Below are 14,814 nucleotides of genomic sequence, written 5' to 3' on the forward strand. Positions count from 1 at the left end.
CATTTGGGATTCCTCCCGGACTTCCTTTAACCTGCTCTCTTGGTCACTTTTTCTCTTTCCTCTCTAACTTTTTGCCAGCCTTGTGCCTGTCTGTCCCCTTTTGTTCTCGGCAGGGGTCCCTTACAATTCACCAGCCCTCTCCTGGAGGGTCCTCCAAACACCAATACAGGACTTAGGGGGTGCAGATTTCATTGAAGGTTGCGGTTTCCCCTCAACCTGGCACATGTGGCAACTCCTACAATACTCCACTACATCTTTGTGGAGTTTTGGCCAGTCGAACTGCTGTCTTATGTGGGCTTTGGTTTCTCGTATACTGACATGTACAGCCACTGTAATCTCATGGACCATTCTTAATATTTCTCTCTGATACCTCTGCAGCACCACTAACTGGTGAACCACTGTCCACTCCTTGCTCTCAGGTCTGTGAGGAGAACTCCATTTCCTCATCAATACCTCATTCTTTAAATAGTAGCAGTCAGGGACTCCTTCTGCTTCAATTTCAGACTGGTTAGCCTGTGCTAACTCTCTCACTACTGGGTCGGCTCGCTGAGCCTCAGCTAGGGAAAATCGATTTAATTCATTCCCTGGGTCTACTAACTTTCCAAAGAAAGTCTCAGACAGACAGACCTCATGGTGATCTGCCTGCAGTGCCAATTCAAACTCTTCTGGGGGAGCTGGTTTGATCATGACCCCGTTCACTACACATTCAGGGAAACTGCAGGGGCCTGTCTTCTGCCACTACCCTGTCTCTCTGACCTCTTGTGGTCTCTCTTTCACTACAGGGAAACTACCACCTGTGCCCCTGCCAGATCATTACCTAGGAGCAGGTCAAGCCCGTCCACAGACAAACAAGGGACAATCTCTACAGTTACCGGTCCCGAAACTAGGTTGCACTCCAAGTGCACCCGAAGTAAAGGTACAGGCATACACCGCCCTCCAATACCAGTTACCACCATTCTGGTATTTACTGCACTGTCTGGGGGAAAGGTCAGGCCTTTTCCCAGTAAAAAGGATCTAGTGGCCCCTGTGACCATGAAGATTACCAAGGGCTTGCTTGCCCCACTCGAGGAGTATGGGGTTACTCTCCCTTCAGATACAAAATCCTGATAGTTTTCAGGAATGCTATTAAATTTTCCTGCACTTGCAACAGTAGGCTTCCTGGGTCTTACTATTACTGCCGTTAAAGCCACAGTTTGTTCAGCTGTGCTTTCCATCAGGGTCCCTTCTCATTCATTGAGTGGGAGTGCCCTGAATAACCTGACAGGCTTTCCCCATAGTCTCCAGCAGTCAGCTCTTAAATGACCTGCTTTATTACAATGGAAGCACACAGGTCTCCGGGTCTCACTCCGACTGACAGCACCTTCCTTTTTGGCTGGAGGAGCCCCCCCCCCCCGTGTCTCCTGCTTTTCCTTCTCTCCCAGGACTGCTTGGGCTTCTATCACCTTCCCACTATTTGTCCTTTTCAGATTTGTGGGGGTGACTAGGAAAGGTTTTCCCTGGGGAACTGACTTTTAGATCAAAGCAAACTCATCATCCGGATTCTATGAAATTTTTGTTCCTCTACATGTGTCTTTATGGACAGCGGGGGAGAGTTTTTAAATTCCTTGAGCAAAATTACCTCTCTGAGATTTTCATAACTGGGTTGCACTTTAAGAGCCCTCAACCACTGGTCAAAAGCCAGCTGCTTATTTTTCTCAAACTCCAGATAAGTTTGATCAGCTAGCTTCTTGAGGGTTCTAAACTTCTGGCAATAGTCTTCCATACCAACTCATATGCCCTGAGGATAGCATTTTTAGGCAGTTCATAATTTGATGAACTTTCATCTGGCAACAGGGAATAAACCTGAAGGGCTTTTCCAGTTAGCTTGCTTTGTAGCAGGAGAGTCCAAGCCTCAGCTGGTCACTTTAACTGCCTTGCAAATTTTTCAAAAGATATAAAAAATGCTTCCATGTCTCCCTCATTGAATTTTGGAATCAATTGGGAACATTTTAACAAGTCTAGACCCAGCCCTGAATTACGATCCTTCATATTGGTCATGCTTTCACTGGCATTATTCTGTCGCCCCCTAGTTAACTCAAGCAGCCTCAGCTCTCTTTCTCCTCACATTCCTTCTGATAGGTTCTTTCTCTTTCTCTCTCTTCTCTCATTTTTTTCATGTTCCTTCTGAAAGGTTCTTTCTCTCTCTGCTTTCTTTCTTTCTTTGCTTTCTTTCTTTCTCTCTCTCCTCTCTTGCTTTCTCCCTTTCCCCTCTCTTTTTCTTTCGCCTGTCTCTCTCCTTCTCTTCCCTCACATTCCTTCTGGAAGACTCTTTCTTTCTCTTTCTCCTATCTCTCTCTCTTTCTTCAAATTCAAGTTTCCTCTGTTCCAATTGTATCTTTGCTAGCAATACCCTGTCAGAGTTTATTTCTAACCCTGTTTCTGCTTCTTCAGATTCAAGGGAAAAATGGTTGGCCACTAGTCTTAGCCACCGTATATATGTAACTGCTCCAGTTCAATCTCTGGTCAATGGTAACCCCAGGATGTTGATAGTGGGGGATTCAGCGATGGTAAAGCCGTTGAATGTCAAGGGGAGATGGTTAGATTCTCTCTTGTGGGAGATGGTCATTGTCCGGCACTTGTGCGGTGCAAATGTTACTTGCCACTTATCAGCACAAGTCTGAATGTTGTGCAGGTCTTGCTTCATATGAACACGAACTGCCTCAATGTCTGAGGAGTTGCAAATGGTACTGAACACTGGAATCATGAGCGAACATCTCCACTTACGAATTTATGATGGAGCAGCTGAAGATGGTTCGGCCCAGGACACCACCCTGAGGAATTCCTGCAGCAATGTCCTGAGGCTGAGATGATTGAGCTCCAACAACCATAACCATCTTTCTTTATGCTAGGTATGTCACCAACCAGTGAAGAGTTTTCCCCCGATTCTCATTGACTTCAATTTGGCTAGGGCTCCTTGATGTCATACTCGGTGAAAAGCTGCCTTGTTATCAAGAGCAATCACTCTCACTTCACTTCTTGAGTTCAGCTCTTTTGTCCATGTTTGAACCAAGGCTGTAATGAGATGTCACGCTTACAAGAAGTGCGACGGTGAAAAAAACTCAAACTGAAGTGTTATAAAAATTGGAGTTGCCTTTTTAAGGAAAAAGACAATGCTGCAAAAGATGGCGCATGCGTATTTGAACATTGCCACATTAGTTTAGTTTAGAGATACAGCACTGAAACAGGCCCTTCGGCCCACCGAGTCTGTGCCGACCATCAACCACCCATTTATACTAATCCTACACTAATTCTTTGGGAAAGTCTTTGCTCGAGTCGCTCTGAACAGGCTCCAGAAGCTGGCCGAGCGCGTCTACCCTGAGGCACAGTGTGGCTTTCGTGCAGAGAGATCGACCATTGACATGCTGTTCTCCCTTCGTCAGATACAGGAGAAATGCCGTGAACAACAGATGCCCCTCTACATTGCTTTCATTGATCTCACCAAAGCCTTTGACCTCGTCAGCAGACGTGGTCTCTTCAGACTACTAGAAAAGATCGGATGTCCACCAAAGCTACTAAGTATCATCACCTCATTCCATGACAATATGAAAGGCACAATTCAACATGGTGGCTCCTCATCAGAGCCCTTTCCTATCCTGAGTGGTGTGAAACAGGGCTGTGTTCTCGCACCCACACTTTTTGGGATTTTCTTCTCCCTGCTGCTTTCACATGCGTTCAAATCCTCTGAAGAAGGAATTTTCCTCCACACAAGATCAGGGGGCAGGTTGTTCAACCTTGCCCGTCTAAGAGCGAAGTCCAAAGTACGGAAAGTCCTCATCAGAGAACTCCTCTTTGCTGACGATGCTGCTTTAACATCTCACACTGAAGAGTGCCTGCAGAGTCTCATCGACAGGTTTGCGTCTGCCTGCAATGAATTTGGCCTAACCATCAGCCTCAAGAAAACGAACATCATGGGGCAGGACGTCAGAAATGCTCCATCCATCAATATTGGCGACCACGCTCTGGAAGTGGTTCAAGAGTTCACCTACCTAGGCTCAACTATCACCAGTAACCTGTCTCTTGATGCAGAAATCAACAAGCGCATGGGAAAGGCTTCCACTGCTATGTCCAGACTGGCCAAGAGAGTGTGGGAAAATGGCGCACTGACACGGAACACAAAAGTACGAGTGTATCAGGCCTGTGTCCTCAGTACCTTGCTCTACGGCAGCGAGGCCTGGACAACGTATGCCAGCCAAGAGCGACGTCTCAATTCATTCCATCTTCGCTGCCTTCGGAGAATACTTGGCATCAGGTGGCAGGACTATATCTCCAACACAGAAGTCCTTGAAGCGGCCAACACCCCCAGCTTATACACACTACTGAGTCAGCGGCGCTTGAGATGGCTTGGCCATGTGAGCCGCATGGAAGATGGCAGGATCCCCAAAGACACATTGTACAGTGAGCTCGCCACTGGTATCAGACCCACCGGCCGTCCATGTCTCCTCTATAAAGACGTCTGCAAACGCGACATGAAATCGTGTGACATTGATCACAAGTCGTGGGAGTCAGTTGCCAGCATTCGCCAGAGCTGGCGGGCAGCCATAAAGACAGGGCTAAATTGTGGCGAGTCGAACAGACTTAGTAGTTGGCAGGAAAAAAGACAGAGGCGCAAGGGGAGAGCCAACTGTGCAACAGCCCCGACAAACAAATTTCTCTGCAGCACCTGTGGAAGAGCCTGTCACTCCAGAACTGGCCTTTATAGCCACTCCAGGCGCTGCTTCACAAACCACTGACCACCTCCAGGCGCATATCCATTGTCTCTCGAGATAAGGAGGCCCAAAGAAAGAACACTAATTCCATATTCCTATCACATCATCACTTGTCCCTATATTTCCCTACCACCTACCTATACTAGGGGCAATTGCTAATGGCCAATTTACCTGTCAACCTGCAAGTCTTTGGCTTGTGGGAGGAAACCGGAGCACCCGGAGGAAACCCACGCAGACGCAGGGAGAACTTGCAAACTCCACACAGGCAGTACCCAGAATTGAACCCGGGTCATAGAACAAAGGATGCCGAACCAGTTTGAGAGGTGTCTATTACCCCATCCTGAAACATTCCTGAATTGAATGGGTTCTTCTGAAACAATGAATTTGTAAAAGTAGCCACATCCTAGACCATTGTCAGTCATTACAGGGAAGAAAATCCCTGTCTCCCAGCAGAGACGAGATGTAACAAACTTTTACCGTAAAAAGGCAGCCCTCGAGAGACAGACAAAGGGGGAGAGAGAGAGAGATGCCCAGAAAGAAGCATCACCAAACAGCTTGTCCAGCTAAGGGCTGGAAGAATATCAAACAAGCCAGAAGGGAGGCACCCTGCTGTAAAATTCTACATTTTTAACTTATGCAGCAGTGAAATTTGAAGCGATCCTCTGTCTTCAAACTGAACTTTCAACCATGAGAGAAATCTACAAACACCTCAGGCCTGCAAACACTGAGAACGACTTCTGAGAGAATTCAACAGGCTTGCATTAAACCCTGAAACCCTAGCTCACCTGAAAACCACTTACCCCTTTTCCTCCAAAATAAAAGCAAAATACTGCAGATGCTGGAAGTTTGAAATAAGAAAAGAAAATGCTGGAAATATTCAGCTAAGAAACCGTCTAATTGACCTCAGTGATTTCACCTATATGAAAACTTGGCTAGACATCTGATGGACACAGCAGCTATACAGCAAGGCTGCAAACTCCTCGATTCCAAGATCTAACTAAGAGATTATGAAAAGTAGAGATAAACATTTTAGATACAAAAAGATATCTACCTATGCTGCACCCATTTGAACCAGCTTCAAATAGTCCATGAATTAAGTTCAACTGGATCAATCTGGGTAGCCCCTCATCCTCAATATTAATAGGCCACAAAAACAGTTAACAGATTATTTTAATAGCTATAAGATTTATATGGCAATCAGTGATCACATATATGTAATATATTATTTGACAAACAAAATACTAAACTTAGCACTGTATAGCCTGAATGTTTAATAATTTTTCATTAAACAGCTGAGCTACTGAAAGGTTTGTGTCACGTCTTGAACTAAACACCCTACGGTAAATTACATTGCACAATACATTGATGAGTTGTCACTTGCAAAAGACTGCAGTCTGTTATTTTGTATATCCTCTATAGTTTGGCAAATATCAATATTTTCAGCATGCATTAAGTACAAGCAAAATAATCAATATACTGACAAAATAACCTTGAAGGTAGACAGATTAATTTTAAAAAATATATTTTCCTGCCACCACCTCCCAACCTACCAGGCTGTTGTACACAGTCTGCCATCCATCTAACAAAATTGTAAACTCTTTCCGGATGCCCATGAATGCTGTAATTTCATCAAGACGGCAGAACTCATCCCAAGATTTTGTAGGAAGCCAGTCACATGGCTTTATGTAGGGGTTATCTAAGCCAATGCCACCAGTCAGCAAAAATGTCCACTCTTCATCATTAATCTGAAGGTAAAAGCAGCATTAATAGACAGAATGTCTATACGATCTGATTAACAAACCATAACTAAGCACATCTCAAGAGCTAAACATTGCCTCAGTTTGAACTTTTAACAAAAGTTCAACAATGTGGGTAGAAGTCCTCATTTCCTTCATTTTGAAATGCTAGATATCCATTTGTGTTTGTAAACCAATAAACATTACTCCAGTAAAAATGTTTAGGATATAATGTACTGACAAAACAATTGTTTGCTGCAAGATGCTGAATTTTTTCTTTTTGTACTGGGCTCAGTTGAACTAAAAAGTCAAACAGAGGCCAGTAACACACTCAGCAGCACAGGACCTGTTTAGGCATTGTGTGTGCCTGAGAACAAATAAGCTGATAATGTGAGGTCAACTCATTAGTAGAATTTTTTGTTGGTCGAAGGACGTTGTTCCCGATGAGCCAGGAGCAGCAGGGATGCAATGTTCGGTGCCAGCAATGAAGGGCTACTGGCTGCCAATTGTGAACTGGGTGATTTTCTTGTCAGGGGATGGAAGGTGGGTGGAGGGAAAACAAAGGCATCAAAGGTACAGAGATGGGGTGGGGCACAGAGTGCAGTATTGTCAACGGGCAGAAAATCAGCCTCCTCATCGCTGCATAGGCACTCCAGGCATAATATGGGATGGCTGCCAAATTCACATAAAAATCAGAAGCCGAATGAGCCTGGCATACAGTCTGTGCCCTTTTGCACTTGCAACCCACATTGGAGCATGTTGCGTGCCTGGGCCTGTTGTGTTTTTATTTATGTGTGTCTATATATCTGTCATTTTCATGCAATTCCCCACAAGTACAGCAAATTTACTTTAACAGATGTCATGTTATATCTATTCACAGCAATAAAACATTGGGCCCTTAAGGGGCTGGATAAGTGGTACACAGCTCCCCTTTGCAGCATAATAACTGATGGCAGTCAAGTTTCAACTGTTCCCCTCCTGGTTATGCTGCAAAACAGGATAACAGCAACTAAAAAGCAGAGAAAAAAAAAATCAGACCTTGAAATTTTGGGGTGGGGGTGTGGGCAAGAGGAGAATCACTCTCACCTGAAACAAGTGGAAGCCGAATTGCTTATTCAACAGGAATCTCACAGCAGCTTTAGGACCATGTTTGCAATTTTCAGTACAAATGCATGGAACTTGCACCATACATGCTTTTCCAGTGGTATTGGAGCAGAGCGGTCTAGCCAACGGTTTACCATTGAGCTTCTTACTGCAGCCATTGGGCAGACCCTGCACTTTATGCCCACTTTCAGAGAAAATTTAAAATCACCCCTATTTATTATGTGGTATAATACTCCTGTAGTTATAAAGCAATAACAGCACAGGAGTTCCACAGTTCCACTAGTATCACAAAGGTACCAAGAAGCAGTGTTTTACTCCATTTTCATGTGACATTTTAATTTTTCTATAAACCAAACATAAACATTGAAATGCAAATATATGCAACAAATGGCATGAATAGAATTTGAGTTTCTGTATTAAATTAGATGGCACTTTATCTGCTAAGACTTTTTTCTTTTCCTCTCTCCTTTCTATCCTCTCCTGAAGGCACTGACTCCTTGCTTGGATACAGTTCCTTGGGAACTGGTCAATCTTCACTATTTGCACAAGTGTCCACGATCCATGTTTGGGATTGATGACAACACAAACATTTACATCGTGACTCAGAAAACTTGAGGGGCAATGCACCTTGCTGTAAGTGACAAAATATTCCCATTCTGGGTTTACACCACTGACCCTGTCAAAGTTCATGGGATTAGATTAGATTAGATTAGAGATACAGCACTGAAACAGGCCCTTCGGCCCACCGAGTCTGTGCCGACCATCAACCACCCATTTATACTAATCCTACACTAATCCCATATTCCTACCAAACATCCCCACCTGTCCCTATATTTCCCTACCACCTACCTATACTAGTGACAATTTATAATGGCCAATTTACCTACCAACCTGCAAGTCTTTTGGCTTGTGGGAGGAAACCGGAGCACCCGGAGAAAACCCACGCAGACACAGGGAGAACTTGCAAACTCCACACAGGCAGTACCCAGAATCGAACCCGGGTCCCTGGAGCTGTGAGGCTGCAGTGCTAACCACTGCGCCACTGTGCCGTCAATCGTTTTACAAGTTACATGCATTCGGCAGGCTCGGGCCACATCTAGCGTCGTCTCCTTGAGGGAAACCGAAAATTCTCGTTAACAATTCCTGGCAGGGAGGGAAGAGGGTGGTGGAGGTGCCTGGTTCCTTCCCTGGAAGAAACTGTTGGTGCCCCCGCAGCCCTTTTACAAAGGGGGGTCACTTCAAAAATTCCTTTAAGAAATTGCCAGACCTTTGGGGATTCAGTTCTCAATCCTAGACTGGACCCCAGGTAGTCTCTATAACCATTGATGATTTGGCTGGCCTCCCTAGTTTGACCAAGCTGACTGCGTTTATCAAGCTTTTGGACCCTGCGAAGAATACAGGTGTTGGAATTCTCAACAATAAACAGAGGTTTCCACCCACACAGCCAACCCAAAACCTTCAGTGCTTGGTTGGAACCTAGTGTAACCACATTCCAGCCTATATTTCAGCCATTCCAGTGGATTCCCACCCAAGTGATTAAAAATGGGAATCCTGGCTGTTTTCCCTTTTCAACCCAGATACACTGCAAGCACCGACACTGCTCCAGTTAAAATGCAACTTAGCACAGATCTTGGCACCTTCCTGGTCTGTTTGGGTTAGCTATTCACTGAATAAAACCATTATTGAAGCTTTGCACACCATTTCCTTCTAAGAGAGAATTTTTAAAGAAAATTAATTGAACTTTAATTAACCTGTTCTTTAAGATTGCTTCGCACTAATGTTCAGCCGCAATTTCTGAAGGCCTATTATTTTGATTCAATGTAATAAACGAATATCAATTTAAAAGTAATATAAAAGTGCAATATATGCATCACAGATACCAAAACAATAATGGAAACAATCTTGGTGGCTTTTGTATTTAATTTACTATATGTAGTGTCTCCAGCCCAATGTTCTTAACTGAGGACAATTTAGCTCACTTTGCTCATCAAAATGTCGATGTGGTCTTATCCAGTCAGCTGAAACTTTGGCCAGGAATTTCTTGGATCGTCCTTAGACAGATATTATGTCGACATTTATGCCAGTTTCTATGGCGACCTTGCCGACAGGAACTTACACCGAAATTTCCTGCGGGGGCCCACTTGCCTATGCCAGGATATAAAAACTGCCACAAAGCAAGTGCAAATGCAACACTACCAATAGGGGCTAAGACCATTTGGACTCTGTCTTCTGCCATGGGGTCTCACTGTAAGAAACATTCAAAAAACAATGTGTGAAGAAAATCTCTATCAAACCCCAGAAATTCCAGTTCCACTGATATCAGGTAACTTCAGGCCACATCTAAATTTTTGGGCATAACCTACATCACCACATTCACTGGCATAAAGGCAAGAAACTCACATGAGCTGGACTTTTGCATGAGGGTGGAGCTATGTGAATGAGTGGCAGAGGGGTTCAGCAGATATATCTCAGACATAGTGCAAATGGTCCAGGAAATTTATGCATATTTATAATCGATGTAAATTAGTTGAATGCAAATTTCCTTGGAAAAACAGTGCCAAGTTACTCTTGTGCTGTAGTTACACTGAAAGATTCCAGGAAATTTCAGATCTTTATGTTTTTAGCTGTGCTCTATACTAAGGGCTGTTCACTTATTGAATGCGCATGATTCCCCCTTTCAGCAGCATTTCATGTATTACCTTTCACTTCATGCTATAAAGAGACTTCTGTTGGGATTTGTAATGACCACCATGGAGCTGCAAGCTAAATGTTTTACAAAAGCAATGCCATATCACAGGGAGGAATGAAAGCTTCTCTAAGCACACTGAAAAATAGATGAACATTCTTTATAGCTGTGCATAAAAAATTATAAAACTCTTACAGAAATGTTGATTTAAAGGAGAAAATTGTTGTAATTGCCTTAATTTAGAATTTTCCTTCAGAACGCTCCGAAATATAACTTTCACATATAATAGGTTATTATTAAAAAGTGGAGGACTGACCAGTCCGTCGGGCCTTAATAGGTTTATAGTCAAGCAAAATGAAAACAGCAGCTTGTCCTTTTCAAAGAGCGATCGGCACACATTCACATACAATGAGTATGTAAAATGCTTTTCTAGGATCTGCAACCTAGAAGTGTTCAGAGACAAATTAAATATTAAAACATGTACATTATAAACGTAATTACAAACCACTTAGGTTGCTGTGATTCTCGTCATGGTTTTATAGTCCATTGCACATGAAAAGTCTACAATTTCCATCAACTATACATGTCAGTTCATATACAATGCAACAAAGGTTCCAAAGATATTCAAATTTTGCTAATTGATTTTATATTAGAGAAAATTCCACTGGCATTGCATAACTAGATAAACAAGAATTCTTACAAAGGTATCAAGTAATATCCCACTGCAATATATTTTCTAATTTTCTCCTAATATTCAAGAATAGAGAGTTCTCATTCGTATGTTGGACAATGGCTCATCGCGGCACAAAGCATTGCTTCCCTTCCATTTTGGAGAAAATGTATTTTCATTTAGAAATAAAGGTTGCCATAATAAAATTAGGTTTTAAGCTTGCTGCCTGTTTATGTGTGACAGCTTTAACGTAATTTTTTTTAAGTCACTGTGTTGCAGTTAAAAGTGGCATTTTCTAAAACTTGGTTGGGCCAGTAAAAAACTGGCAAGGGGCAGCCGAATAAAATGCATCAAAATAGATATATTTTTGGAATGTTTAGTTTAGAGATACAGCACCGAGTGTTACTGCATTTCACAGATAGAAAATGTAAAAATGGCTCTCACTTCCTAAAACTGTCTCTCTGATTCCTACTCAATCTCTAATTATTTCTGTGTGAGTCTGTTTCCATTTGCTATTCACTCTTTCTATATGACAGATGTATGGAGGAGTACTGTTTTTGCAAATCCATGGAAAACCAAAACCCAAAATAGCAATGCTCATTTAGAATGCTACAAATCTAGAAGATCTAGAGCTGAGGCCTCTGAGAAGTTGAAAATTATTGGAGAGATTTGTAAAATGGAATATGTAACTTCAGTGATTTCCAAAATTGATTTGCTTTTTATGTTTTATGATTTTTGCTTTATATAATGGGATTGGTGAGGAGTAAAAATGACTGATAATATTCAGAGCATTTGACAGATTAATTTTGGAATGGTTCATCAGTTGTTTTTTTAAGAGAATGAACCATTTTAATAAAGAGATAGCAGCATGTTTTGGAGATAAGTGAAATAGTGATTTTTTTTTTACAGAGGGCACATTAAAAAAAACATGAAGCCATCAGTATGCAGAATATCAGATACTTTCCCACAACCTAGGGAAAGTGACCACAAGCAAAACGCTGTAATAACATGAAGATGTGCATTTCAAATAATCAGACACTAATATTTTCAGGGAGGCACAACACAGTCAATTAATTCTATGGCAATATCATGTAATTATTGTCTTTGTAATGTTGTCAAGGGGTGGTCATGCTAGAAGTGAGAGCTATGATCAAACTGGCAGAAACAGACTTCAAGCTCTTCAAAAAGATAAGCAGAAACTATTTTCCAATTTTCTCCCTCCTCTCCTGAATATGGTCACTTGTGATACTGCAAAATGGTGTCACGAGTGCCTACAATCTTCTGGTACTTTGGACAACTGATTATCCTTCTCATGAGACTTGATGGTGAGTGTCAGCAGGATATTTGACAATGGACATGTCACAACCAACCTTGGTCCTGTCTTCCACATATAGTCATTTTGTTACAGGGATTGATGAATAGGCAGTCCTGATATCTCCCCCATCTTGGGGACACTAAAGGTAATGTAATCTCCCCAGTGTTGCCCTGGCTCAGATCCGCTAACTCAGCACAAACCATGAATTTAAATTTCAGGCTCAGTTTCTGTTTGGCTCAGTATCATGATGGCACATAACATAAAGATGGTACATTTACACTTGAAATCATTAGGGGATCTGTTTTGCTTTTTCATAAGTTGCTGCATTGTGTAAGGTTTTATTTATTCATTTACACAAAATAAGCCTCACTCCAAGCGAGGAATACTTCATGTTATGATCTGTTGACTTAAAGCCTTAAGTGACTTTAGTACATGAGAACTTTATTGTGCGCCAGACCAACCCTTAAAGTAAAACTAAAAGAAAGCAAATGGGAGAAACAAGAACAAAGGGGCAGCATCTGACAGGAGTAAAATTAATGCTAAATTGTCTATTTGGAGCTAGAGTAGTACACATTAAGGAAAGATCAGAAAGGACACTGAAGGGATTACAACTGGGCCCTGTGGTGATAGTCCACAAAGATGAAAAGAGCATGAGATAAATAATAAAGGAGCCTTAAAAAGGGCCTACATGAGGATTGCCTTAAAATGCAGAGGTAATGGATATAGTGTTCTCTGGTATACTTCCGGCACTTGAGAAAGGCGAAGAGTTCACCAATGAAATGAAAGATGGAAATGATTAACAGGAAACCTAAAGGAGGAATAAGCTTTGCAATGCCACTCCTTAAAGGCTTCCCAGCACATCAGTTTCATTGTTCAATGAGTCCCTGGTGTGCTCTTGCCTTGTGGACCCTGGCGAATTGCACAAAGCTCAGGAAATTCATGCACTGGCTGTTAAAGGCAGAATGCGGGGTTAAATTCTCAAGTTATTTGCCTCTTTGAATATTTTAATTACTTACCAACAGCTCCATGGAGGTTCCCCACTCATCTTCAAACTCGCCTGGGTTAAACCCGAAGTGGGTGGGATCATGTTGGGTTTCTGATCCAATGCCACATTTCTGGGCTTTACCCCCACCCCCATCCCTCACCTGCACCTGTGCAAAGGTTTGTGCTTGCAGGAATTGTTCTGACAGCCTGATTTCACTGCTTTGAATGTCATTTCAAAATTTTTGCAAGTACTTTCATCGACTTGGGAATTTGTTCATGTTCATCTCAACTTCCTTGCTGTCAGCCTTCACCATGGGAGCAACTTATGCAGCAGTTGCATGGATCTCTGATGAGGAGCAACAGCAGCAGCCACACCAACAGCAGCAGGACTAACAGCAGCAGCAGCAGCAACACCAACAACAGCTGCCTGCTCCACAGCCATATGCCACTTCACAGGACAGAGGGGATGGACATAGAGCTCCAACTTGAGAAAGGCAATAAACCTGCTCAAGATATAAAGACAGAATTTCACAACATGACGAAGCAACAGTGCCTCACGATGCTCAGGATCAGGCAGATCATTTCCAAGAGGGCCAGGAGGGCACACATTGCCAGTGGCCATCAAGATCACTGCAGGCCTAAATTCCTTTGCCTCAAGCTCCTTCCTGGGATCTTCTGGTGACATCTCCAAGATTTCACAATTTACTGTCTATTAGCACATCTTCCAAGTCATGGATGCCTTGTTTTCCAAGGCCACCACTATGTCCACTTTGCCAATGAGGCCAGTCAAACACAGAGAGCTGTTGGTTTTGCTGCAGTGGCTGGATTCCCACAGGCACAGGGAGTCATTGACTGCACACATGTGGCAACCAAGGCATCCTCAGATCATCTTGTAATCTTCATCAAATCCTAGGGGTTCCACTCCCTCATTGTTCAAATAGTTTGTGACCACCGGAAGGATACCATGGACGCCTGCGCAAGATATCCTGGAAGCTGCCATGGTGCATTCATTCTGCGGAGGTCACATCTCCTGCAGGTTTTCGCTCCTCCACACAGCACAATGGCTGGCTCCTTGGAAAAAAGGGCTACTCTCTAGACCTGGCCGATGATTCCTGGAAAGAACCCTACCAGTGAACCAGAGGAGTTATACAACAGGAGCCACATGATCACAAGGGCAATGATAGAATACGCCATTGGGCGGTGCACGGTGCTCTTCAGGTATCCTAACAGATCTGGAAGCACCCTTCAGTATGCCTATTAAGGGTCTCCAGAATTGTTGTGGTCCACTGAGCCCTTCACAACATCACACTGCAGAGAGGAGTGGAGCAACATCCTCACGGGGCGGTGGGTCCGGCAGTGGGGGGAGGAAGAAGAGGAGGAGGAGATAAATATGGCTAGGGTGCCTGCAGCTGCACACCTGGCTGCCAGAGAAGCCCATGAAAGCCTCATGCAAGCATGCCTCACCTAATCTGAGTGCTTGAGGGCATCTGACAGTGCCATCAGAAACACTTCCCCCTCCGGCCCGTTTCTCAAACACAATTCATTCCAACAGTCAACAATCCAATTGCTCATTT

At 43.2% G+C, this 14,814-nt stretch overlaps 1 protein-coding gene across 1 annotated transcript in view; it reads right to left on the reverse strand.

The window, feature by feature from the left end:
- dnah7 (dynein, axonemal, heavy chain 7) overlaps window positions 1-14,814 on the reverse strand; it is a 461,512-nt gene that overhangs the window by 118,013 nt on the left and 328,685 nt on the right. The window contains exons 51-52 of the mRNA XM_068035667.1: window positions 10,588-10,714; window positions 6,296-6,490 (exon numbers count right to left, since the gene is read on the reverse strand). Coding sequence (XP_067891768.1) covers window positions 6,296-6,490; window positions 10,588-10,714 — 322 coding nt within the window. The remainder of the gene's footprint in view (window positions 1-6,295; window positions 6,491-10,587; window positions 10,715-14,814) is intronic.

This window comes from Heterodontus francisci, chromosome 7, assembly GCF_036365525.1.
Source record: "Heterodontus francisci isolate sHetFra1 chromosome 7, sHetFra1.hap1, whole genome shotgun sequence".
In the NCBI taxonomy this organism is placed as follows: domain Eukaryota; kingdom Metazoa; phylum Chordata; class Chondrichthyes; order Heterodontiformes; family Heterodontidae; genus Heterodontus; species Heterodontus francisci.